General features: G+C 49.2%; 5 protein-coding genes across 8 annotated transcripts; 3 read left to right on the forward strand and 2 right to left on the reverse strand.

Moving 5' to 3' along the window:
- The first annotated feature begins 1050 nt into the window (after positions 1 to 1050).
- On the forward strand, positions 1051 to 4236 carry eif2b4 (eukaryotic translation initiation factor 2B, subunit 4 delta). Its single transcript, XM_085936964.1, has 13 exons — positions 1051 to 1164; positions 1541 to 1578; positions 1667 to 1799; positions 1871 to 2074; positions 2151 to 2233; positions 2538 to 2629; positions 2697 to 2811; positions 2887 to 2963; positions 3029 to 3131; positions 3206 to 3333; positions 3404 to 3581; positions 3680 to 3860; positions 3948 to 4236. Exons 1-13 carry the CDS (start codon positions 1143 to 1145, stop codon positions 4145 to 4147), a joined length of 1554 nt encoding a protein of 517 aa, XP_085793090.1. The 5' UTR covers positions 1051 to 1142; the 3' UTR covers positions 4148 to 4236.
- Positions 2996 to 7532, reverse strand: atraid (all-trans retinoic acid-induced differentiation factor). Of its 2 annotated transcripts, none has more exons than XM_085936972.1 (8): positions 5933 to 7532; positions 5375 to 5505; positions 5220 to 5288; positions 5070 to 5141; positions 4876 to 4997; positions 4704 to 4804; positions 3665 to 4616; positions 2996 to 3565 (listed from the first exon to the last, which is right to left on the reverse strand). In XM_085936972.1, the coding sequence occupies exons 1-7, from the start codon at positions 5939 to 5941 to the stop codon at positions 4512 to 4514; spliced, it is 609 nt and encodes a 202-aa protein (XP_085793098.1). In that variant the 5' UTR covers positions 5942 to 7532; the 3' UTR covers positions 2996 to 3565; positions 3665 to 4511. The 2 variants fall into 2 exon arrangements, with proteins under 2 accessions (XP_085793098.1, XP_085793097.1); XM_085936971.1 differs by lacking the exon at positions 5933 to 7532 and adding an exon at positions 5679 to 5923.
- On the forward strand, positions 6376 to 16390 carry snx17 (sorting nexin 17). The gene is made up of 16 exons (XM_085936965.1): positions 6376 to 6918; positions 7575 to 7649; positions 7757 to 7874; positions 8591 to 8655; positions 8782 to 8892; positions 8986 to 9076; positions 9282 to 9369; positions 9682 to 9751; positions 9816 to 9908; positions 10054 to 10257; positions 10531 to 10659; positions 10769 to 10846; positions 10921 to 10995; positions 11095 to 11136; positions 11257 to 12914; positions 16320 to 16390. The coding sequence occupies exons 1-15, from the start codon at positions 6859 to 6861 to the stop codon at positions 11374 to 11376; spliced, it is 1419 nt and encodes a 472-aa protein (XP_085793091.1). The 5' UTR covers positions 6376 to 6858; the 3' UTR covers positions 11377 to 12914; positions 16320 to 16390.
- On the forward strand, positions 12840 to 23473 carry LOC147042072 (E3 ubiquitin-protein ligase RNF19B). 3 transcript variants are annotated; one of them, XM_085936962.1, is made up of 15 exons: positions 12840 to 12914; positions 16320 to 16390; positions 16582 to 16729; positions 16832 to 16897; positions 18619 to 18901; positions 20049 to 20191; positions 20267 to 20446; positions 20995 to 21479; positions 21669 to 21901; positions 22006 to 22153; positions 22212 to 22374; positions 22441 to 22555; positions 22634 to 22753; positions 22859 to 23042; positions 23290 to 23473. In XM_085936962.1, the coding sequence occupies exons 7-15, from the start codon at positions 20288 to 20290 to the stop codon at positions 23459 to 23461; spliced, it is 1779 nt and encodes a 592-aa protein (XP_085793088.1). In that variant the 5' UTR covers positions 12840 to 12914; positions 16320 to 16390; positions 16582 to 16729; positions 16832 to 16897; positions 18619 to 18901; positions 20049 to 20191; positions 20267 to 20287; the 3' UTR covers positions 23462 to 23473. The 3 variants fall into 3 exon arrangements, with proteins under 3 accessions (XP_085793088.1, XP_085793089.1, XP_085793087.1); XM_085936963.1 differs by lacking the exons at positions 12840 to 12914; positions 16320 to 16390 and adding an exon at positions 23141 to 23191 and having other exon boundaries at positions 16532 to 16729; positions 23290 to 23436; XM_085936961.1 differs by lacking the exons at positions 12840 to 12914; positions 16320 to 16390 and having other exon boundaries at positions 16532 to 16729.
- znf513a (zinc finger protein 513a) lies at positions 13028 to 18157 on the reverse strand. Its single transcript, XM_085936960.1, has 5 exons — positions 17627 to 18157; positions 16785 to 16918; positions 16566 to 16700; positions 14970 to 15704; positions 13028 to 14830 (listed from the first exon to the last, which is right to left on the reverse strand). The coding sequence occupies exons 2-5, from the start codon at positions 16822 to 16824 to the stop codon at positions 13902 to 13904; spliced, it is 1839 nt and encodes a 612-aa protein (XP_085793086.1). The 5' UTR covers positions 16825 to 16918; positions 17627 to 18157; the 3' UTR covers positions 13028 to 13901.
- Positions 23474 to 24638: the final 1165 nt, after the last annotated feature.

Here is a 24638-nt window from a genome sequence, read left to right on the forward strand (position 1 = left end):
CAATAAAAAAAATGCTTGCTTGTGTTAAGCCTTTGTCTCCATGGGACAGTGTGTGTGCAGGGGGGGCGGGGGGGGGGGGGCTTGGTCAGAGCGTGTCAGGACAACAGGTGAAAGAAGGCCGCCAGTTTTAGCTTGCCTCAACGCTCAGAGGATTGACAGGGTACAGCTGTACTGCGGGTGTTCACAAAGGGGGCCGCTTGGGCCCAGGGAGGCTCAAAAGGGGGGGGGGGGGGGGGCTGTCAATGATGGCCGCATTTGGACAGGGAGACCTAAAAATAGGAATTTTCTGCTCTGTACCGCTTTATTTTCAGATAGTCCCTCATGTTTGATGAGTAATATCGTATCTGTGTGTGTGTTTGTTTAGGTAAGAGTGAAGAGGACGAACAGAGCTTCTCTCAATCTTTTTCTTCATCTTCTACTTCTCTCTTTTTGCTCAGCTGAAGCAACACCTTGCTGTGGCTGGTCAAACGGAACCAAGTCAGGTGTTTCTGTGAGGTTTGGTCCCCTTCAACCAGCTACTGCGTCGTGCATTCAGTCAGCGGACGCCCGGCCACATGCATGGTTGTCATAGTAACGATGAGAGATGGATAGTTGATGTGCAGCGTCGCCGCGTTAGTCATGTGTGGATGTGCGTGTGAAAAGTCAATAAATCAATAAAGTAACCAAAGGACTGGTTTGTCAACTGCACAATGACATACATTCTACAAATTGCACAATATACATTCTACAAGAGGTGCACTTGTCACAGCGGTACTAGGAAAGGTGATTATTATTATCATACAAATATGATCACGAATACAAAGACAACTATCAAGTGTCAAATGGTCATAAAATAAACACCGTGTGTTTGCAATCAAGTTATTCTCAACATACATACAATACATATACAACAGGCTAGAACATATATATGTCTCCTCTGTGGTTTCGTTTTTATTTTTTGACGAATATTACAATAAATACTGCACATAAAACAGATGTATACAACAATGTATCCTGCTGTTGATGCGACAAAAAGCTTCCGAGTTGTACTGCGCAGCTTCTTCAGCAGAGGGCGATACACGTTTTGTGCCCCTCCTTCGCTGAAGCGGAAGTGAGACGCATCCCTTCTGCGCCGAAGCGGAAGTAAGGCGCAATCCGCAAAGATGGCAGACAACGTAGCGGCAGGTGAGCGGCGAGAATGTGTAAACACGGCTTTCAATGACGCTTTTCTCGTGTCGATGATGTTTTGTGGCGAGGGACGCAATAAAAACAACAACCCGGTCTTACACAGCCTGCCGGCGTTTCAATGTTTGAGCTTGAACTCGCAGCGAAGGTCATTTGCAGGAATCCCACGCACGGTTCGGGGCGAATTTGTGAGGAAACGTAATGTTGTGCTCACGAGTAGTCATTCTACCAAGGCGCTTGTCTTAGCATAAGGACAAAGCAGCGTCATACACCTTAAGAAATAGCTTGAATCAATGCTCCACTAGCTTTCCGTCTCACCGTGCTGTTTGTAATTGAAGTCAAAAGGGATATTTTCAAACTGTATCTCAACCTGCAGATGAAACGGACAAGAAAGCAGACATTCAGCGCGCAAAGGTGAGCGAGGAGCTTTCTGTCTTTTGGTTTGTAAAATGTACGCTACAATCAGTTCATCATCCGCCACGTCTTCGGTCGGACAACACAGAGCGAAGGCAAAGAGCTGAGCAAAGAGGAGAAGCAGCGGCTGAGGAAGGAGAAGAAGCAGCAGAAGAAAAACAAAGAAAAAAAAGATGACGCCACAAAGCCTGACGCTTCTGCCGCGCTGCCTTCGCAGAACGGTAGACGTCCTTTTCCTCCCTGCTGTTTTTGCCATTTCAGCTGATTTGACTTTTCTTTGCCCACTTCTCAGCTCCATCCTCAGTGCCTGCCGCCGACGCCCCCGTGACCTCGGACAAGCCGGCCAAGAGCAAAGTGGAAGTGAAAGCGGAGAGGAGACCTCGACACGACTCCGACAAGTCCTCCAAACAGGGCAAAAAGCGCGACGGCGCCCAGCAGCAGGCCGCCCTGGCGTCCACCGCCAAATCCAAAGTGCCACCCGGTGAACTGCAGCCCGGTAATAGCAGATTGGGGGAAAGACCTTCACGTACTCTGGAGATACTCACCGCGCTCCGTGTACGTGGTGTCCGTAGTGGTGAAGAGGCTGCCTGAACACATCCAAGTCGACGACCCCGATGTTGTCAAGAAACTGGCCAAGAAGCTGGAAAGACAACAGGTACTTCCTTCAATCAAAGTGCAGGTTACACACGTTGCGGGGTGTTACTCTTCGCACCTGCTCAGTATATGTGAAAATTCAGTCATTTCTTTCAGACGCAAATACAGGATACCGCAGAGAAGGTACTAAGCAATATTTTCCACAGGGCGCCGTTTGCCGTGCTGCTTCGGGAGCAAATCGTCCGCAATGGAGGCAAATCTGCCCCTCAATGTGCTTGGCTTTGCTGTGCGTTTCGTTGACTTTGGAATGAGATTTTGTTTTTATCGTCAAATGCGAACGGCGCCGTTCTTTGCTGGCCTTTCAGATCCCGCTGCGCTCGGACTACGGCTACAAGGTCAGCCTCTTTTCACACCTGCACCAGTACAGTCGCAAAGCTCCTCTCACGCAGCAAGTCGGGTAAGCTCACCCGTGTACGGAACGTCTCGTCGGGGCCTCGCTTACCCGTCGGTCCGTGCCTTTGCAGCATCCCCTCGTCGGTCATCCATCCCGCTATCGTTCGACTGGGCCTCCAGTATTCCCAGGGCATTGTGGTGGGATCCAACGCTCGCTCGGTGGCGCTGCTGCACGCCTTCAAGCAGGTACGACGTCACCCAGCTGCGTACGAGCCAAAGTCGCGGCACGAGCGAAAGCACACATTGTGTCCTCCCTCTCAGGTCATAAGGGACTACACCACTCCGCCAAATGAAGAGCTAGCCAGAGACTTAGTCAACAAATTAAAACCTTACATAAGGTAAAAACCATTTTCTTTTCATTGATATTGTAATAAAGGTCAAAATAATAGGACTTTTTCTGCAGCTTCTTGAACCAGTGTCGCCCTCTGTCGGCCAGCATGGGAAATGCAATCAAATACATCAAGAAGGAGATTTCTAACATTCCAAATCACTGCAAGGAAGATGAGGTTGCTAAACATATCTTTTGGACTCACGACATTAATTCAAGACTTGGTGCAAACATTGTTGCTATTCCTCACAGGCAAAGAGCAAGCTGCTGAACTGCATCGACTGTTACATCGACGAAAAGATCGTGCTGGCGGCCAAAGCCGTGGCGGAGATCGCCATCGGAAAGATCAGCAACGACGACGTCATCCTGGTCTACGGCTGGTAAGCTCAAATTGGGAGCGCACGCGGCTGACCTCGTCTGACTTGCATTTGGGCGCCCGGGCGGACGCAGCTCGTCGCTGGTCAACCACATCCTCAACGAAGCCTTCAAAATGGGGAGGAAGTTCCGCGTGATCGTGGTGGACAGCAGGCCGCGGCTGGAGGGGCGCGAGACTCTCAGGCGCTTGGTCCAGCGGGGCATCAGCTGCACCTACGTCCTCATCTCCGTCGTCTCCTACATCCTCCCGGAGGTACCGGCTGCTCTTTAGTGCTACTCGTAATTCAAATGTTGTTGTTTTTCTTTTAAATCCCCAAGATTGGCGCACAAACTGACCTTTTGTCCACGTAGGTGTCAAAAGTCCTCCTGGGCGCCCACGCGCTGCTCGCCAACGGCTACATGATGTCTCGCGTGGGCACGTCCCAAGTTGCTCTGGTGGCCAAAGCCTTCAACGTGCCTGTGCTGGTGTGCTGCGAGACATACAAGTTTTGCGAGAGGGTGCAAACCGACTCCTTTGTATCAAACGAGCTCGGTGAGTCAAAGGATAGCTCGGACACCGAGACAAAATATCCTTTCTCCCCAAAAGATGCTGCGTGATGACCAATTTTTTGTTCCCTAGACGATCCCGACAACCTGATCGTGACGCGGAAAGGCAAGACGCAGCTGGCGCACTGGCAGGAGGTGTGCTCGCTGGGTCTTCTAAACTTGGTATATGACGTGACGCCGCCCGACTTTGTGGACGCCGTCATCACCGAGCTGGGCATGATCCCATGCACGTCGGTGCCCGTGGTGCTGCGCGTTAAAAGCGTCGACCAATGAGCCCCATCACATGTGACCTTACGTGCTTTGAGCGTGGAATAAATAAGTGACTATAATAAATATATATACCCGCATGAGTGACTTTCAAACAGCGTTCACCTGTGGTTTTGATTTGGGCCTTAAATGACTGCCATAAATAACTTTGCCTTGTTCGGTAAATCAAAATCATTTATCAGGTCATTCAATATGCTTAAAAAATAAATACAGCGAATAGAAAGTACCTTACATTTCAAGGAGAGATGCACTTTTCAAATACTGAGGTAATAGTGAAATTAAAATCCAGCTAAGAATCCGTAAAATAACAGGATATGCACTTGCCTTTCAACTTACTCACTAGATGAATGCACATTCAAACACAAATATTCTATAGAGACTTGGCCTTTCGTCTCTGGGTGAGCCACAGCAGGAGGGAAAGTGCAAGCGTGGAAGCTCCCAGAGGTCCAAACACCTGCAGGCTTGGGAACTCACCCTGTTGATGACATTGTGGACAAATGCCTGATTTAAAAAAAAGAAACATCTTCAGATATGAGATGCAAACTCTGAGAACGAAACAGACCTCTCGCAGACACTTGTATCCGTGGTAGTTGTCGGCGCAGCTGCACTCGAAGAAACCGGGCCCGTACGGACCGCACTGGGAGTACTCTGGACAGTTAACGGCTGCCAATGGAGATCAGTAGCGTGAATCCTACCCGATTGACTAAATATAACATTGGATTGTGTAAACTTACACATCTTCCCTGTCTGAATGCACATGTTCCTCTGGCCTTTGCAAAGGCGCGTTCCATTTTCTATCGCCACCTCATTCCAGGAGGAATTCCCACCTGGACAGGCAACGTCCGTTGGTAAAATCCTGATAAAGTACAATTTGTTTTAGCTGAATAAAAATATACAATTTAATAAAAAAATGGAGTTGTGTACTTACAGCTGACTCAACTGTCTAAATCCTTTAAATGCTGTGTCACTGATGTTGACGATGGAGTTTGATGACAGATCACTGCGAAAATTGATATTATTATTTTATGTAAACATTTAGAAAAAAAAATGAATTCAAAGAGTCTGCACTTGTGCATACATCATTAATGTGGTTGATGCTTCCTGAAGATTGCCCACGTGAGTTAAGGAACAATTGGACAAATCCAGCCTAAAACAAAACACAAACGTGGTTGAAAGACAGCAAATATAAAGCCGTCATTAGCATCTTGTTTACATTCTATTGAAACGCCCTACCCAATGATGCGTTCATGGTAGCTCGTTTCATTTCCGAGGCAACAACGTCCGGTGATCCGACCGTTGGACGAGAAGCAAAATCTACCCACCGCGGAACCATTCAGCGACGTTCCGCGACATTGTTTACATAGCTGTGAACCAATAAAATATGAAAATGTAGTCATAGTTTGTTTCTACTTGATGTACAGCAAAACACCAGGTTGTCAGTCAAGCATACATCGAATGCGCGTACTCTTGCTTTGTAGTCGCTATGACTCCCTTTTTATGTGTAATAATGATTTTTTAAAAAGATTCAGGCTGATACCTGCGGCTCGATCTGTTGCTGGCTGAGGTAAATACACAAACAAATGATAAAAACAAACAAAGGAGGCTGCAGTTGGTCATGCCCAGTTTTCATGTTTACCAATCCAAGTCATGTGACCATACTGTACCGGACACGTGACCAGAAGCGCACCTCAAACCATTTTCTTATACACTTTCCCCACACATTTAATACCTGAGTAATATTCCATCTTTAAAGTAATAACACTAGGATATTTTTGAAATTATTTTTTTTACCGTACACATCGTGCCTTTTTCTCTTGCTGTCACTTTGGATCGCACCAAATGAGGGTCGATTTGAAAACATGTAATGCACTTACTTTAAATTAACTAAATGCGTCTAAAAGACATTCATCAAGATATATATTTAACAAACAGCTGTATAAGAAGAAAACACGCCGTTTCCTCTATGTTATTTTAACCACTGTTAGTCCACCCACCCCCAAGTGGAAAGAAAATGATCAGTACCAGGACTGTTCCAATCCAATTGACCAATGCAAGATGTTTAAAATGTCAATTTCAGTCATATTTTGTTTTTATACTACTTTAGGAGAGTAAATGGGTATTTGTGTGTCTTCATTTGTCGATTATAGGAGTAAAATTGAACATTTTGAACCAAAAGAGTGAATCACTGCCCCCCTTTTGTTTCGCGAATAGCCTCTACCATCTAATCTGAAGAAACCAGCTGCATCTCCAATCCAGTTAGCTACATCTGTTTAGCGGAAGTGAATGTTGCGCGCTTTTAGCATTTTAATCTCGTCAAACCAAAAACACTCAGGGAAAAAAGTTGTTAAAAAGACAATTTAATGTTACTCCAGGTCGGAGTAGAATTACTCTACACTCGCAACATGTCCGCTTTGGCAGTTTGAAAAGTTTACGGCTGACGTGGGGGAAGTTTTTCTCTTCTTTTTTTTCATTCTTTTTTTTTCGTGACGAAGCTAGCTGGTGCGGAGGTGGATGCTAACTCGCCTCCGCCTCAGCCTGACACGGCACCACTGGACCGAGCTGAACCTGTGTGTATGCCTCCCTCGCCCCTAAAGTCACCAGCGACTCTCACTCCAGTGGAATTGTCTGTTTTATTGGATTCAAATTCTGGACAATTGTGGCGTCTTGAGCATCGCTAGCCGAAGTGGCGTTCAGGTACCGCTGGCTGGGAACTAAACATGCATTTTTCCATCCCCGAAACGGAGGTTCGTTTGGGAGAAAATGGATCTACCTTTGTGGTGAGCATGTACATACCTGTATTGTAATTAGAACTTTAACTGTGTTAACTTGAAGATAACGCAAGCGCGAGCTCATTGCCTAATAAATGTGGCTGATAAAATGGAAAACAGTTTGTGATACGTTCAATGGTAAAATGTAGAAGATATATTTCAGCTTAGAGCATTTTGTTGTTGTACTATCTATCCATCGATTATGAAAAAGACTGCATCATTGCAGACTTGAGCTTTACAGATGCCATGTATGTACGCTGCCATGTGCTGTGCTATTATTGATCTCACTGAGATTTGGGCCCTGCAACTTTTATTTGGCAGTCGTATTCCATAAACGGATGCACTCCTGTGGATAATTCTAGCCCTCAGCTGGAATTTATCTGTTTGCTGCCACTGGCGTTCATATTGGTCTCAGAGAAGAGCAAGAGCCGTCGTCTGTTGCACAACATGGAGCACATGTTTGGCTGGAAAATGTGTGGCAGACTCCATTTCCCCTCTTTACCGATCTAATTTTGTGGTTCCGCTTCATTAAAACGGGATACTATTAGAGGTCAAACGTTCCTCGTGTCTTTTTGTTGTCAAATAAGAAAGCTAATCATGTGTTGTGCGTTTAAAACAATTATTCATTAATGTTAACGTCTTTGCTCACTTGCGTTCCCCCGCAGGCTTACAACATCCACGTCAACGGTGTTCTGCACTGTCGGGTGCGCTACAGTCAGCTCCTCAGCCTCCACGAGCAGGTGAGGCACCACCCACTTGACCTCGTTTTTTCTCACACTCTCACGGTCATTGTAGTTTATACCCTCAAATGAATTTGATAATTGATGAATGATTTTTGGGCCCACAGATAAAGAAGGAGTATGGCAGCAACGTGGTGCCTTCCTTCCCCCCAAAGAAGATCTTTACGCTGACCCTCGCTGAAGTGGAGCAGAGGCGGGAGCAGCTGGAAAAATACATGCAGGCAGGTGAGGCCTTCAACCCACAAAGAAGCCTCAAAGGCGTGTGTAGGCCTGAAAGAGCCTTAGAAAAGCCATCTCTGAAGAGACAGGAAAGCTACTATGACCTCACCACAGGAAATCAGGTCATTTGGGTAGATTGCAGCAGCTCTAAAAAAATAAAAATGGAGATTTTGACTGGCACCATATTCACTTCCAGACAGATGAGCGACATACATTGCAAAAAAAAAAAAAGTGGCGGTTCGTTCCTGTGCTTACATGTGCTTTCAGCTTTAATTCCATTTCGGTCTCAAGTAAACACACCTTGTCCGTGTTCCACGTCACGCTCCGGCTCCCAAACGTGGACTTTCATTTGCGGGTTTTAAGCACATTACCCCTAAGCTGAACCTTGTGCGTACACAAACAAGTTTGCAGAGCGGGCCACCACGCCAAAGCGGGTCTGTCTTAATCCTCTCAGCGCTGGCCGCCAGCGCGGAACAAGGAGGCGTTGTTGCAGCCCCTATTTGCTCGGAGGCTGCCTGGTTTACATCATGGCTCGCAGGTAGAAAGGTGAACGCAGTGCCCAAGCTTGGCATCGTTTGAATAATAAAAAGAAAAACCTCAGTCTTCAGATCGACACACTCTCACGCAGTCGCTCATCATTCTTAGTTGTCCAGAAACACGGCTCACTTGCCATGTGCTCCTCTTCTTTTGGACTGATTTGTGGCATTTCCTCTTTCCGTCAGTACGCCAGGACCCGCTGCTCGGAGCCAGCGAGTTGTTCAACGGCTTCCTAAGAAAAGCACAGCAGGTCGGTGGCTCCTCTATCGATCCAAACCCGCACCTGCCGGTCATCGTTTCTGCCACGGATGAAAGGTCATTTGTTATCTTCCACGCTCGTCGCTAACCTGCCGCCGTCTTTTTGTGGCTCTCGCAGGAGACTCAGCAGATTCCAACAGAGGAAGTTGCTCTGGACATTTGCCTGTCTAACGGTCAGAAAGTAACAGTCAACATCCTGAGCTCTGATCAGACAGAAGATGTGCTGGATGTAAGCACTTTTTTTTTTTTTTTGCTTTCTTGTATGTTCAGCACCTTCTCTGAACTAATTAAAGTAGAGTTGTTGTTTTTGTTGTGCCTGAAGGTCGTCGCAATCAAACTGGATCTCCCCGAAGAACTTGTGGCCTACTTCAGTCTTTTCCTTGTCCGTGAAGGAGAAGACGGAGGCCTTACGTGTGCGTTACGCAACACCAACAACACCCAATTACACAATCAGCGCTATGCTCATTCCCTTTTTTGTTTTTTTTTGTTTTGCATCATTGCACGTTGCTTATCAAACCAAATGGAATGTTCGGTACACTCTGTTCTTGGATGCCGCCCCCCCTAAAAAAAAAAATCATCTGGGTGTCTTGAGCTTGTTCTCTGCTATTTTTCTTGTAGTTGTGCGGAAACTTCAGGAGTTTGAGCTGCCCTATGTGTCCATCACCAGCCTACACAGCTCAGAATTTCACATCCTATTACGGAAAAGGTAGCGTCCATGTTTGAAATTGTGCCTCTTTGGAGGAGCTCCGGATATCGACTGGCCGGCTTTGCGCCTCAAGGGAGCTCTTATGAGTCTCTCTGACCTACTTTTGCCGCGTATGTGAGACAGCGGGGGGAGATGGAATGTCAAAGCCACAAAAAGTTGGAAGGTGGATGACTTAACAGACCCCCCCCACTGTGCAAGACCCAGCGAGCACAAAATCAGCAAGGCTTCAGCCTCGTTGCGCATGCTGAAAGTCAAAGTAACGAGATTGTCGGACAAACGTGTATTTTTAAGGTTCTGCGTCTTTCTCCATAGTTATTGGGACATGATGTACGACGCCGACGTCATGGACAACAGAGTTGGCCTGAACTTGCTTTATGCTCAGGTAAGAAACCTTTTTTGTTTGTGAAAATGTTGAGAAATGTCGATTGAGGTTTGTGTCCGTGCAGACGGTGTCGGACATCGAGCGAGGCTGGATACTCGTCAACAAAGACCAGCACAGGCAGCTCAAGTCCCTGCAGGAGAAAGGCTCCAAGAAAGAAGTAAGATCAACACACAGCTTGTGTGTAGTAAGCCTTGCCAAAAGTGCTCGAGGCTCCAAATGGCGCGTCGCTTCTTTGGCTAATATTTGATTTAGTAATGCGAGAGACGCAAAGTGAACTCTGTGGTCCCTCCCTCCCTGTTCAGTTCATCCACCTGGGCCAGACGCTGAAATATTACGGCTACATCAAGTTCGATCCTTGCGCCACCGACTTCCCCGAGAAAGGCTGCCAAGTCATCGTGGGCGCCGGCAACAACGAGCTCAACTTTCACGTCAAGCTGCCCAACGAGCAGATGAAGGAGGGCAGCTTCAAGGTCACGCGCATGCGCTGCTGGAGAGTCACCTCCTCCGTAAGTCTACGCATGCGTTTACATGTTTGCCCCTCCCGACGGCCGAGTCCATTTAGCAGCGTGTCTCATGACACACCCCCACGGCTGGCTGCCAGCGGCCCGCCGTTCACGCTCTCTTATGGGGTGATGAGTCCCTCGGCTCATTAGTCCCCTCCGCCAAAATGGTTTCTACGGGTTGCTCATTTGGTGCCGCTCTGATGCATGGCGGCAGCTCATCAAATTGCTTCTGCGGGGATTTGTCTCCACCTTAAGTGCGAGCTTACTATTTTGCAGCAATTCCCCGTCGCAAACGGCACCGGCAACCCGTGCACGTCGGCCAAGTGCGACGTGAAATTGGAGCTGGCCTTCGAGTATCTGATGAGCAAGGACCGCCTGCGCTGGGTCACCATCACCAGCCAGCAGGTCGCCACCATTTTGTTTTGCCATCAACAATATAAAAGTGCTCTTTTCTATCTCGAGGTCATGCCACTTCAGCCCACTGTGAAATTCACAGAATCCTCTATGCTTTCAGGCCATCATGATGAGCATCTGCCTCCAGTCTATGGTGGACGAGTTAATGGTCAAGAAGTCTGGCGGCAGCATCAAGAAGGTCACAGCAGTGTTAGACTAGATAGCAGTATTTCGAATACATGACTCATTTTTTGGGTTCTGTTTCTTCCTTAGATGTTAAGGAAACGACACAGCGGCTCCATGCAGCAGCCCGACTGTCAGCAAGCTGTAAAATCACCCCCGCTGCTGGTGAGGAATGGAACGTGCTACCACAATAACACATTTCCACTCCGCCCTCACATCATTTATTGATTTCTTTTTTTTTCCTCCCCTGCTGTTTCCATGCAGGACTCTCCAGATCAGAGCCGCGAGCAGATCATCAAACTATCGGTGAGGACAATAAACATAACTGCACATTTTTATGAGCTCTTGCTGAACCGACACACCAGAGAAATGGCAAAGCAAAAAGCGTATGAATAACAAATAAGTTTCCCGCCACGGGCTCCCCAGACTAAGCTGAGCTCGGTGTCCTTGCGAGGGATCAGCGCCTCCAACTCGGCCAACGACATCAGCGGCGGCGATTTCCACGGCAACTACGCTTTCGAGGGCATCGGCGATGACGACCTGTAACGTCTGCCGGCTCGCCCTCCCCTTCCTCCTCATCCTCATTACGCGCCCCCCGCCAAGGTTACGAGCTTCGGTCCGATGCTAACGCGCGTGTCCCGTTGTGCCTCTGCAGGGTTTGTAGCATCCAGGCCCAGAAGTGGCTTCTTTGTTTGTTTGTTTGTTTGTCGGTCTCGAGCTATTGCCATCTGTTGCCATTTTGATTTCTTTACAATTACAGTGCTAGGAAGTCAATGGGTTCACGTGCGAAGAGCCGAGCGACCCGTGGCCACTGAGAGCGCAATTTTCTGCCAAATTGAATGTGCCGCCATGTACGTACGTGCCAAAACGACTCACAGCTGGACGCAACATTAGGTCCATCCAGTGAGATGTGACAATTATTTACTGCTAGACGCATGTAGTGAGCCCAGTTTGTTGTATATAGGGGGGAGGGGAAATAGCGATCATATTAAAAAAGTTATTTTACTACACATATAGTTTTAGCAGTCACATTTGAAACTTTTTTTTTTTTTTTTTTTAATTAGTGCTGCCTTGAGATGGTAATGTCATTGTCCAAATTCCAGGCACGGCCATTAGGTTCCAGCGGGTATATAGGTGAATGAATGCGGCTGTGGGGCGGTGTACCTAATGAGCTGTCCCGTGTCCGTCGGTCTCGATGCCTTACCTTTTTGTGGTTGCCCGACGATCATTTCTTCCAGTTTCATGAAGTTGCCTGCTTTGGCCCAGCTGCTTGCACTTTGCACTCTAGAAAAAGTCAACTCGTGACCATTGGGGGAGGGATGGAAAAACCTCTTTGAGCATTTAGCCTTTCGCTTTGTCGGAATTATTTGTCGTTGCTAGTTGCCAACTATGTACTACAAGTGAAAACTAGAAAATCCTCGTGTTACTAAATGCTCAAAGGGCTTTCACGGAAGGGGTGGGGGTAAAATGTTGGAAATTCATGTTTTTTTTTTTTTAAAGTTTTTATTTTACTCATAAATGCCAAATTGTAGTTTACTAAAGCATTTTGCACAAGATTAAACATTATCGACGTCACTTTTTCATACGCTCCACTTGCGATTGAGTATTCCAAACTTTTCCTACTAACGTTTTTTTTCCATATAGAAATGAACTAACATGTTGTTTTTGGTTGACAGATTTCCACTTGATTTTTTTTCGTGTTGTTTCGATGTGCTCGTGCCAATCATCTCAGAGGAGCGTTTGAATAATACGGTGCACAACATCAACTTGGTTCATGCATTGCTGGCAACAAATTGAACGCGGTGAAGAATTCCTCCATTAGTAAGTGCTTCTTTCTTTGTAGAAAAGGTTTGGTTTCATGATTTTTTTTTTAACAGACAATAAAACCTCATGAAGCATCGCGCTAACTGCAAACATCTCAATTGTAAGCAATACAAACAATAATAAATGCTCTCATCTGTTCAGGTCTGTCATTGTTTCAGATGAATCATTTTTTTCGTGCGCTTGTGGTTGTCCCGTCTGCCCTGCAGTCTGGTCGACGCTTGCAAAATTCTCAACGGTGGAAACTTTCCAAGGCAATTCAGGTGATTTTATGGAATTACAACAAATTAAAGGTTGGTTCTTAATAGGGGAAAAGTTTCATTTTGGAAAAGACTGAAAAAAGACAGTAGAAAAAAAATATTCACATCTGACCACATTGAGGAAATAATGTATATTTTATTGTATGGGAACAAGCCATCAGATATTTGTGTTGAATTATTTGCATGTCTGTGTAAAGTGTTGCTCTTTAAGGCATTGATGAGACAAACTCTCCATAAAAGGACACAGGTGATGACAAAAATTTGGACAGGCGTTGAGGAACCGACAGTTTGGAAGTGCAGTTTCAAATTTCTTCCTGTTGCATTCAAAAAGCAAAAAAAAAATGCACTCCTAAACATTTTCTCAGGGGGAAACTACACAGACAACCATCCTATTCCTTACACTTGTATATATTAATGTACGTACTTCTAGTCGAGTGATAGCATTAGAAAAATAAAAATGGACACATGCCGACGTACTAATAATGCCATCTTTTTGTTTCCATGTAAATCACGGGCAATTTTCACAGTGAGAAAATGAACAAGACAACACACGCACAAATACACGTTAACACACGTGACAAAAAACATTAGATGGGGCCCCCCCCCCCATGTCCCTCTTGCAAACTTCATTCTCCTTTGAGAGTGCTTGTTTTTCAATTCTTAGCAATTAAGAAGCACTTTGCTTGGCGTTTGTCACTTTCAAGGCACTCGCCCATGCAAATTGCTTGGAGTTGTTTTTATGATTAGTTTTACGGCCCCGCCCTCTCACATGTCACTTTTGCGGAGCGTTGAGTCAACACTGTCTGCATGTAAGGGGGGGGGGGGGTTGTCGCTCTCGTAAGCTGACCTGCCATTTTGTCTTTATTGTTATAAACGTTTGCTGGCCAGGAAGGGCTTTTTTTGTTCCTCCCTAGTCTAATGACATCCAGTGTGTCGACGTGCTCGGCGCTGGCACGACCTCATTCGAGCCTCTCGTTGCCATTGTGACATTTAGACCATTTCAAGTTTCCAGTTGGGGTGCTGTAAAGTCTGAGCGCCCTCCCTGGCCATGTAGGCCGCCACGTCGGGCGCGGCCCCTCCGCCGGCCGCCTCTTTCCTGTGGCCGCCGCGGGGCCCGCCTTTGTCGTCCTGGTTCCTGGCCAGTTGGGCGGGGGACATCTTGACCCAGCCGTCGGTGGCGTGTCCGTGCTTCTTCTGGTGTCGCTTGTAGTTGTCCCAGTGGCCCGTGGTGTAACCGCACTCCTGGCACTTGTAGGGCTTCTCGCCCGTGTGCCGCAGCATGTGACGCTTGAGGTTCATGCTCTGGTTGCAGCTGTAGTTGCAGACGGCGCAGACGAAGGGCTTGGCGCCAGAGTGCACGCGCTGGTGCCGCTTGAGGTTGGCCAGGTTGCCGCAGGCGTAGTCGCACAGGTGGCACTTGTAGGGCTTCTCGCCCGTGTGCACGCGGTGGTGCCGCTTGAGGTTGTCGAAGTGCGCCGAGGCGTAGTCGCACTGCGGGCACTTGTAGGGCTTCTCGCCGCTGTGCGTCTTCATGTGGCGCGCCAGGTGGTTGGGGTAATGCGTGAGGAAGGGGCAGGCGGCGCAGGTGTAGACCTTGTCGCCGCGCTCGCCGGGGCTGCCGGGCGACGCCGACGAGTCCTTGGTGAGCATCTCCAGCGTGCACTTGGCGCAGATCTGCGCCGACGAGCCGTCCTCGTCTTCCAGTACCACGCCGCAGAGGCGACACGTGAAGGGGAACAGGGAGGAGGAGGGTGCCGGGGCCGCCGCCGGCCTGCTGGCTCTGCCGCCCGGGCCGTTGCCGGACGGGTGGTCGGGGATCGGTGTGGACTGCGGCGACGCCCCCTTAAGACTCTCAAACGCAGAGAGGTAGTCGGCGTTCTGAGCCGACAGAGTCAGGTGGGCCGAGGCGGCGGCCACCTCTGAAATGGAAAGAAAATTGTGCATTTGTCAAATGTGTCATGATTTTCAGTTTCCGTGGTGTTAGGATTACGCTAGGAGCAGCCTCAAAGCGTAACAAGTCGTGTGGTTGGTTTCCCTGCACAGTGGAATCAAACGTACCCTTGGCAGCTTCGTCTTCTTCGCTGGCTCGGGGGCCACCCGCCATGTTTCTCTTGAGGCCTCCGGCGGGTCTGAGCGCGGCGTGCTGCTGCTGCTGCGAGCCGCCGTGCGTCTCTGCCGCGGCGCCGGCGGGCATGTGCATGCGCTGGTGGCGCTTGAGGTTGCCCAGCGAGCTGCAGGCGAAGGCGCAGCTCTCGCATTTGTAGGGCTTCTCTCCCGTGTGGATGCGCAGGTGGCGCTGCAGGTTGACCAGCTGCGCTGAGGCGTAGGCGCACACGGGGCAGTTGAAGGGCTTCTCGCCGTTGTGCGTCTTCATGTGCCGCTTGACGTGGTTGGCGTAGCGCGAGGAGAAGCCGCACAGGTGGCACGAGTGCAGCTTGTTCTTGTCGTCGCCCGCCATGCCGTCCAGCGGCGAGTGTAGCCCGGCCAGGCTCCCGAAAGCAAAATCGCCGCTTTTGGGCTCGCGCGAGACCTTGCAGCAGCGCAGGCAGTAAGGACCCGGCAGGTCTACCGAGGCGCCCAGGTGGTCGTCGCGCAGCAGGCCGCAGCCCCGGCACGGCAGGTAGGGCGGGAAGGGGGCTTCGGAGCGGCCCGCTCTGCCCTCGTCTTCCAGGCCGTGGTCGGGGGTGCTGCTGTGGGAGGTTTCCGTTTCGCTGTCCATGCTGCTGCCGCTGCAGTCGGAGCTTTCCTCATCACACAGGGGATACACAGAGAAACCGATCTCAGCAGCTACCTCTGTGGAGGGGACGAGAAGCGGGCGCCATTAATACTGCCGAGTACTTAGTGGCGTCACTCGTCTCTCAAGAGAAACTCCACGCTTGGCACACCCAAAATCCTGCCGAAAAAATGTCCCCAGTCTCGTAGAAGGTCGGTGGCCGGCCGCGATGAAAAACAACATTGACGCGTATCATCATCATCATCATCAAAGTCCACGCGCCTTGCGACTCAAACGCTTTGATAGATCCATTCACCGGCCGCAACAAAATGCTCGCCGAGGAAAAGGCGTCCTTCCCTCACAAGACGTCGAGAGAATGTGAGCAAAGACAGAGTTTGGAGCGGCCTCTTTTTGGTCTCAACCCCCCCCCCGAACCCCTCCCCCTTTCTAGTGGATGATTACAGAGGTTGATGATGATGATGATGACTGTGCCTGCGAGGGCTGCTGATGGTAATGATGATGATGATGATGGGGTAATGATAATGGCAGCAGCGGCCGAGGAAACAGCACATGATGATGATGATGATGATGATGATGATGAATGTGCTGCCCTTTCGTGATGGTGTCCTTGATGATAATGGTCATAGTATTTTGTTTATATACTCCATCTAATGGCGTCGCATTTCCTTTTGTAGGTTTTGCAACCTCCCCGCTTGTATTTTGTCATGCGACAGGAAAGAGAGCCGTTTGTATGTGCTTGCTAAAGGTAAGGTGTTTACTTGTGCTAAAGGGAATTGCACCATCACTTGTTTCTCTTCATACGTGTTCTGGCCCTAGTTTATTCCCTATGGTTATAGCGCCACCCGTCGCTCTGGCATGTTTTCTTTTGTATGTGCTGTGTGAGCAGAAGCAACAATGTCAAAACAAATACGATAACCAACCTGAGAATTTTTCCAGACCAAGAATCTTGCCGTTGCAATAAGGATCACCAAACTGAAGGTCGTGTTCCAGAAGGAAGTCTGTGTCGAAGGCGAGGTTTCCTCCACTTGTGGCGGCTACAACAGCTTTTGAATCCACTGTCAAAAAAAAAAGATGAAGAATTAAGGTGCCACTGATAATTTGACTCAAGTATACACTATATATGTGTTTGGAGTACTTACATTTGACTGGCTGTGGATGCTGCTGTTTTTTCCTTGGCATCTTCCAGTCAGCCTCTCCTTTGCTGCCAACGTCTTCCTGCAGGCTTCCACAACCATCGGCTCATTGTACATCTGTGAGTGATTTCTTGAGAATTCTGGCAAAAAAAAAAAAAGTGTTGGAATGTTATTTGGAAAATGACACTTTTAATGACAGGCATTTAAAAAAAAAGGCAATTTAGAGCATACCGACTCACAGATGACATAAACAGAAACTACCAAATGATGGTCAATTGAAAGCAATACAATGCGGACGGACATTCATTTGTATGAGTTTCGTCAAATCATGTCATCCTAAAGTCATGTGACATTTGAATGCTTTGCTCAATATTTATTACGGAAGGGCCACTCGCTGACGTAGTAATGATGCGACAAAGATGACTAATGCACGACGCGCCTTAATGTTTGCAAACAATTCTTCTGTTGCATGATGAGTATATTAAGTGACTAATTCATCTTATAATACACATATCCAGGCGATGTGTTGAAGCAAGCGGAGGCGTGTATGCAAGTGGAGAGAGAGGGGCGACTTAATGACAACATGTCCACGAAAGAGCATGCATGCGGCTCGCAGCATCCAAGAGACGAAGCGGCATAAAACGCACAATTTCACATTTTGAGCCACCGAATAACACTCGGGCAACCCCGCGAATTGCACACAATAGACGAGCCCCGTCCTAAAATGCAATGAGCGGGCGGCGATCACGTCGAAGCCATCCCCCCATCTAAATAATAATAATAATAATAAATAGACACGGTGCAAGCTAACGTCAACTTGTCCAAGTGAGCTTGTCATGCTAACTTACCTAAACGGAGAAAGTAGTCCACATCGCCGCCGCAGCGCACCCTGTTAGAGACGACGTGTGGCTCCGCGAGCGCGCCACACATACACGTCCGCCATTTCTTCGCAGGCCACGGCGACAAAGAAAGGCAATTAATGGTATTTTTCATAACTTAATTGATTTTCTGATTCGCCTGTGTGAGCTCCCTGCAAGAAACAACAAGGGCACTTCCGGCGCAGGGGAAGGCGGTGCTTTCTAGTTAAAGGGTGCATCACCTTGCGGTAGCTTACGCCATTCTTTCAAACGTTCATCATTACAACGTCAACATTACAGCTTTACGTCGTTTTGTGACGTCGTCAACGCGAAATGTATGATAAAACTCTTGGTTTGTTTTGATCGTTAGTCGGTATTATTCTTAAATCCCACAATTCGACGTTTGACTGGTTTCTTACGATTTCTTTCGTAATTTGTCAAAACCCTGAGCTTTATTTTGAAATGTATCGAAGTCACTTCCGGATAATACGTCACCAGCGAGGGGAGGAGTCATTCTTCCATTTAACTGTCAAACCGTCCTTTGCAGATATTATCTTAAAATATATATCTTGTTTCGTGATGAAGAAACGTAAGATAATACTGTGCACGTTTTCATTAATAAATTTATACATGCATATTTCAGAAAAACAAGATTTTGATGGTCTTGACGCCTAATTACGACTAATTCTGAAGACAGATTAAATTGACAACGCAGAGGCTGAAATCTGATTGGACAAGAAAATTTGTGTCACATTTGCTGTGGGGAGTCAATAAAACTATAGAGCAAATATTCGGATTTAGAAAGTAAATGATGGCTGATCTGTGGTCGCTAGTTTATTGACCTAATTATGCTGCATGGTGGAATCCCACTTGTTTTCGATAAATGTGTATATCTAAATATGTGGAGTAATAATGTGCGAGTTGTTGACGAATGGTACTTGGATGAGCGCAGCCTACTTGGTCTTTGTATTTTTTATGAATAGGAGAATCCTCGGTTTCCTGCGTCATCCCATTGGTCCGAGTCACCGCAGTGTGCCACCCCTCCGGCCCCGTCGTCAGCAAGTGCACGCCGGGCCAAGGCTCTCCATCGCCTCGCCTCGTCGCGCCTTGTCGCGCAACGCCACCGCCCGGCCGCCGACGCCCTCTCTTACCTCGCTACACCTGCCGGCGTCACGGCGGGTCCAGCCGGTGAGAGAGCACGAGGACGCCGTGTGGGGATTTTCTACAGGGGAGGAGCCATTTGTGTAATGCGACGCGCACAGCGAGGTAGGAAGCCGTTTACGTAATGCATCTTCGACTCTTACCCATGTTTTGATGGCCTCTTGTTGCGTCGAAACGCTCTTTTTCGAAGCACCACTCCCTGACCGCGCGATGCCGCGCTCGCTCGCTCGCTCGTCAAGTCAGCCAAGCGCTGCTGCAAGAGCGCATCACTGCGGGCTGTTAAATAATACGCGGCAATGAAATGCTTATGAAATTCAACAATAGGCAAATTGTGCTCAGTGACTTTTGATTTCAATCCATCAATTTGATATCAGTCAAGCCTGGCTGTGGCAAGAAAGCTGCAGGTGCCTTGCCTTGACATCTGCCCACCATCACTTCACATTGGTTCCGCTGCAGTGGAAGGACAATATCAGCTGGTGGCGCTAATGCACAATGAAGCTGCTTTATCAGCCGCCCAATAAATCCCAGAAAAGAAGTACATAGTTGAGTTTTGGGTGAGGTGTAACAGATTAATTGCATTTCCATTCATTTCAACGGGGGGGTAAGTCTGGGGCAGAAAAAGAAAACAATTGGAAAAGCATTCAACTATATGCTGAGAAATTAATCAAGCAGCATCGAAAATCCATTTTTACAAGCAATTACACGGGAGGGACGCTTTTTTTTTGTTCCCACGCTCAGGAGCCATTTGTTGTTGTTTCAATAAAACACATTTAATCACTATGGCGTTATCAAGTATCAGTACACTACTCAAATCTATTTGGCCTGCTATTGGTGCGTCCCTCGTAGAGATGATATCAGGCACGATACAGATGTTGACGTGAGAGGATTCCGCCGGAGTGAGTGCGCGTGCGCGGGCAGGCTGAGGTCATCCTCGTGAAAAGCCGCATTGCTGCTGCGGGACAGCGTCCGGTGAGGGTTGCACAGGGAGGGCGCGCGGCACCGGCACCATCCTCAGGTTTCCCAGACACAAACGAGACGGCCGGAGCTTCTCAGCAGCTTGCGCAAAGACACCCGGCTAACAAGTGCCATGATGTCCAGCGCATGATGTCATTGATGTGTTCCTGATTTCAATGTCATTTGTAAATTGGAAATGCTGATAACAAAAGAGCGAGGTTATCAGCTCCATTGACCCCGTCGTGTGTCTATGACTATCGCTACAATATTAGCAATAAATGACTTTTTTTGCATCCAGGGGGCTGGCTGTAGATCTGAAAAGGAGGCCTACAAGTTCTCCAGTACAATCAGGAGGAAGAAGAATCTCGGTGAAGCCGTATTAGTGATGTTCCCCTCGTGACGGGGGTCACCTCTCGGTCATCCGTCGCTCCCTCTCTTTGTGTGAGAACGCACGCACACACGCACGCTGCGCCGGCCGGCCGGCGCTAATGGTCACGGAGCCGCGCTTGTCCTCAGTCGCCGCTCCAGCCGCCCACCATGAAGAGGCCCAAGCAGCAGACGGGGGGCCCGCTCAGCTTCCTCAACTTCTTCAGCCGGAAGCCCAAATCGGAAGGGCGGCCCGAAAAGCCCGTCGAGGCTCGGCCTAAAGAGGAGGTGGTCATCGCGCTCACCCTCAGCGAACATCCGCCGCAACCGGTAAGGGCAACTTCCACCTTTGGCTCTCCAATGTTGGCCATATTTTGCATGCTGTGCAACTGTTCAAGCTTGTCATCATTTTCCAAAACTCTTTATGAGTCTCGAGCACCGCACGAACGCGTCATGCTCATTTGTTTCCACAACACCTTGCGAAATGTTACAAACAAGACATGAGAGATAAAAATGTCCCGGAGCATTAGGAGCGAGCGAACGAGCGACGCCGTAGATGATTAACTTTGGATGGCTCAGCCGCTGCCTGTGCCCGTTACAGCCCAAATCCATTAGAGTGTTGACTTAATGAAATGCTAATTTGCCTAAATGAGGTTGCCTAGCAACCGGAGTCGGCGCAGCATAACCAGCGTCCACCTGCAGTCGCTACTTAACCTCAGACGGGTGTTGCTTTGGTCATATGGTTGATTAAAAAAAAAAAAAAGACAGTGTTTGGGTTTCAAAATAAGATTTCAAGTCAAAGTTTCAAACTATCGGCCTGACAAACAAGGCTTGTATTGTGTACAATCATTTAAGAACATGTGTTTTTGTCTGCGTAGGAAGAGACTGCCGAAGAGTCTGGTCAAGGGAGACTTTGCGGAGCGGAAAGCACCGACAGCGCCGCCGCGCCTGCAGAGGATGCCGTTGAGGCGGCGGCATCTAGCCCGCCCGCCGCTACGGGCGCCACCGCCGGCTCCACTGACGTCCTGTCGCTGTCCTGGTCCGGCCAGGACCCGCCGGCGGCGGACGAGCACCTGGAGGAGTGCCCGCTGTGCCTGCTTAGCCAGCCGCCGCAGCGCTTCCCCAGACTGCTCACCTGCCCGCACCGCACCTGCGGCGACTGCCTGCGCCAATATCTGCGCATGGAGATCTCCGAGAGCCGGGTGGCCATCGCGTGCCCGCAGTGTCCCGAGGCCCTGACGCCGCTGGATGTGCGCACCATCCTGGATGACCCGGTACTGCTGGAGAGATTCGAGGAGTACCACCTGCGCCGCTTCCTGGCCGCCGACCCGGACACGCGCTGGTGTCCCGCACCGGACTGCAGGTCTGGCCTCCTTCAAACTTCAGTTAAGACAGAAAGGAACAAGTCACCAATCAAATGTGAAGGAAAAACAACCATAATTGAGCAATTTTCAGAATAAATCCAGAACAGTTGTGAGATCTTCATGAAGATGCAAAATGTATTGAAGCCCCAGAATTGTGCCCAGCAACAAATAGTGAATCTCATCCACAGCTACGCGGTGATCGCATACGGCTGCGCCGAGTGTCCCAAGCTGAGGTGCGGGCGCGACGGCTGCGACACCGACTTCTGCTACCACTGTCGCCAGCTGTGGCACCCTAACCAGACCTGTGACCAGGCGCGGCGCCAGCGTGCGCGCCACGCCTTGGGCGGCAATGACGCCACGGCCGCCGCCACGGCCGCCGCCGCCGCCTCGCTCTACATCTTCAATGAAGAACCCGGAGGAGGTGCGCCCGCCCCATCGCGCAAGACCGAATAGGGCTTTCACGGCAGGGTGGGGCACCGGCGTGACTACCGCGCTAACGTGACTCGTACTTTTTCCCTAACGCAGATGCGGAGGAGATCAAGCCGTGTCCCCGCTGCGGCGCTTACATCATGAAGACCAACGACGGCAGCTGCAACCGCATGAACTGTACCGTGTGCGCTTGCCAGTTCTGCTGGCTGTGCATGCAGGAGATCACCGACGTCCACTACCTCAGGTAGACCGCGGCGCCGTCTATCTTATCTATCATAAGCTGACCCGCCTTTGTGCTCCAGTCCCTCAGGATGTACCTTCTGGGGCAAGAAGCCATGGTCTCAGACCCGCAAAGTTCTGTGGCAGGTGGGCATGTTGCTCGGCGCCCCCGTGATCATCTCGCTCATCGCCGGCCTCGCCATCCCCGTCATCATCGTGGGCATACCCATCTACATGGGCCGAAAGGTACCCTTATGGAATCCAGATGATGGGAAATCTCCAAGCGGGTCTGGAGCATTTTCCCATTTGCAGGTCCACGGTCGTTGCAAGAAAAACAATATCTCAGGAAGTAAGCACTACTTGACGGTGGCGAGCGGCGTGATGATGTCGGTGTTTGTCTCGCCCGTCATCGCGGCTGTCACAGTGGGTACGAAAAGAACGGCCTCCGCGTGCGTCCGTTTGTCGTGATCCGCCGTGGCCAAACAAATGTCGCAAATGTGCGCAGGCGTGGGCGTCCCGCTCATGTTGACGTACGTGTACGGGGTGGTGCCCATGTCGCTGTGCAGGAACGGTTGGTGTCGACAGCCCGCCGACGCTCCCGACGCGCTGGAGGACCTCGCCAGCTGTGAGTGACATTTGACATTTACGCTATTAACGCTACCAGTGCATCGCATCTGGCGGGATTGAGATTCCGTGACCAAGCTTGTAACTCAAAGCGCTACGCTCGTAGATCTTCTGTTCTCTCACATGGTGAGCGACCACTGGCGGGCTCAAAGCAGCCCCACGCTGGCCGACACCAGCGTGCAGGAGGTCAGCGTGCAGGAAGCGCTCGCCCCCCACCCGGTGCCCCTCCCACTCCCCGGCGCCGCGGCGGAGGAGTCCCCCGGAGAGTCAGAGTGTGACGGTGCTTCCAGGTAAAATGCACCTTTTGTATTTAAAACAAACAAATTGATCTCAGCAACCCCAAGACTCACAGGAATATATCACAAAACAAAACATAACTTTATCACAGTCGATGAGAACAGCGACGCTGACCGTATTGTACTGCCCTCCGGTGGCTAAAGTGAGCATTCCTAAGAAAATATCTTTGTCAAGACCTCTGCAATGGATTGAGTTCATTCCAGTATTTTGGTTTTGTTTTGTTTTGCTTTGCGGCCGCAGGGACGGAACCAACATCGAAGTGCGCGTGGAGATCGAGAGGCAGCCCCGAGGCGCTCGCCAGTCCAGCCTCAGCAGCATCCTGTCCAGCCGCAGTTTGTCCGCCGAGTCCCTGGGACGCTTGGCGAGGGGAGACGGTAACGCTTTCCCCGTCTTTGAATCGGAAGACGTATGACTCGCCCTTAAAACGGGGACATTGATGGACCCTTATGGCCGACTTCTGCTTCCCTCCCACCAGATGCCTTTAAGTGTAAGGAAGACGCTCATGAATACTATGTCGATGTGTGTGTGCGTGCTGGATTAGCATGAGTGTCATTTTAAGACAGGGGTGGGCAAAAAGTGGCCTGCTGTGTTCTGGAAATGACTCGTACCATCCAACACAATCCAAGGTGGCGCTTGGCTGCAAAAGTTTGCCCACCCCTGTTTGGAGAGCGTCCATTTTGTGATGAAAGCTCACAGTAACATTTTAGCATGTTGGGCGGGCCACTTCACCCGTTTAGCACCCCTTTAACAATAAAACGGGCCCCTTGCAAGCATGTGTTCTGGGCTGGGAATCATGTATTTTATACCAACGTACAATGTATAATAGATATCTGGATAGAAAGAACGCTGAGTCGGCACGGGGAGGCCGGGCCGGGGTCGCTCGAGCGTGAAACTGCAGGCGAAGGTGGGACAGATGGCAAGTATCTTCCACCTCGACACACTACACTGTGTGTAGAGTGTGCGTATATGTGACAGACGGGCAGGATTGAGAGGCGCTGAAATGAACACAAGACGCCAGCCAGCCACCAATGTAGCAGCAGCAGCAGCAGCAGCAGCATGATGCCGATGCCACCACCTTGGCCAACCCTCCACTATAATAAAGAGCAGAATAATGGCTAAGGTGACTATTCATACACTTATTTGCTTCGTGGGTGTGCAAAATGATGATGGGTTAATAAATATCACACCATGACAGACGATATTACAGCGCATCTTTGTGCATCTGTTGATTTGAGGGAAAACAATGCAATGACGCGATAAATTCGCTAGAGGGCGCCAACTTACATGCTAAATATTACGTTCAAAATTGTAATTGTTTACGGTTCTATTTTGTATTGGATTTTTTTCAAAGTCGTTACAGTGTGTGAAGAAAAAAAAAGAAAAATATTTATATTTTCCTGCCGTATGATAAGTCAATTGAAATAAACCTATTGAATGTTAAATTTTACATTCGTCACTATAAAACATGTAACAGTTGCCATGCTATGACCTAACATACACATCATTTCAGATAAGTCAAAAAAGAAAAGAAAAGTGGGTAAGTTTGGGCCAGCCGCCTATAGAGCCTGGAGGGGCACGCCCTCTCTCGA

Source organism: Syngnathus leptorhynchus, chromosome 18, assembly GCF_054491065.1.
Source record: "Syngnathus leptorhynchus isolate UIUO chromosome 18, UIUO_Slep, whole genome shotgun sequence".
Classification (NCBI taxonomy): domain Eukaryota; kingdom Metazoa; phylum Chordata; class Actinopteri; order Syngnathiformes; family Syngnathidae; genus Syngnathus; species Syngnathus leptorhynchus.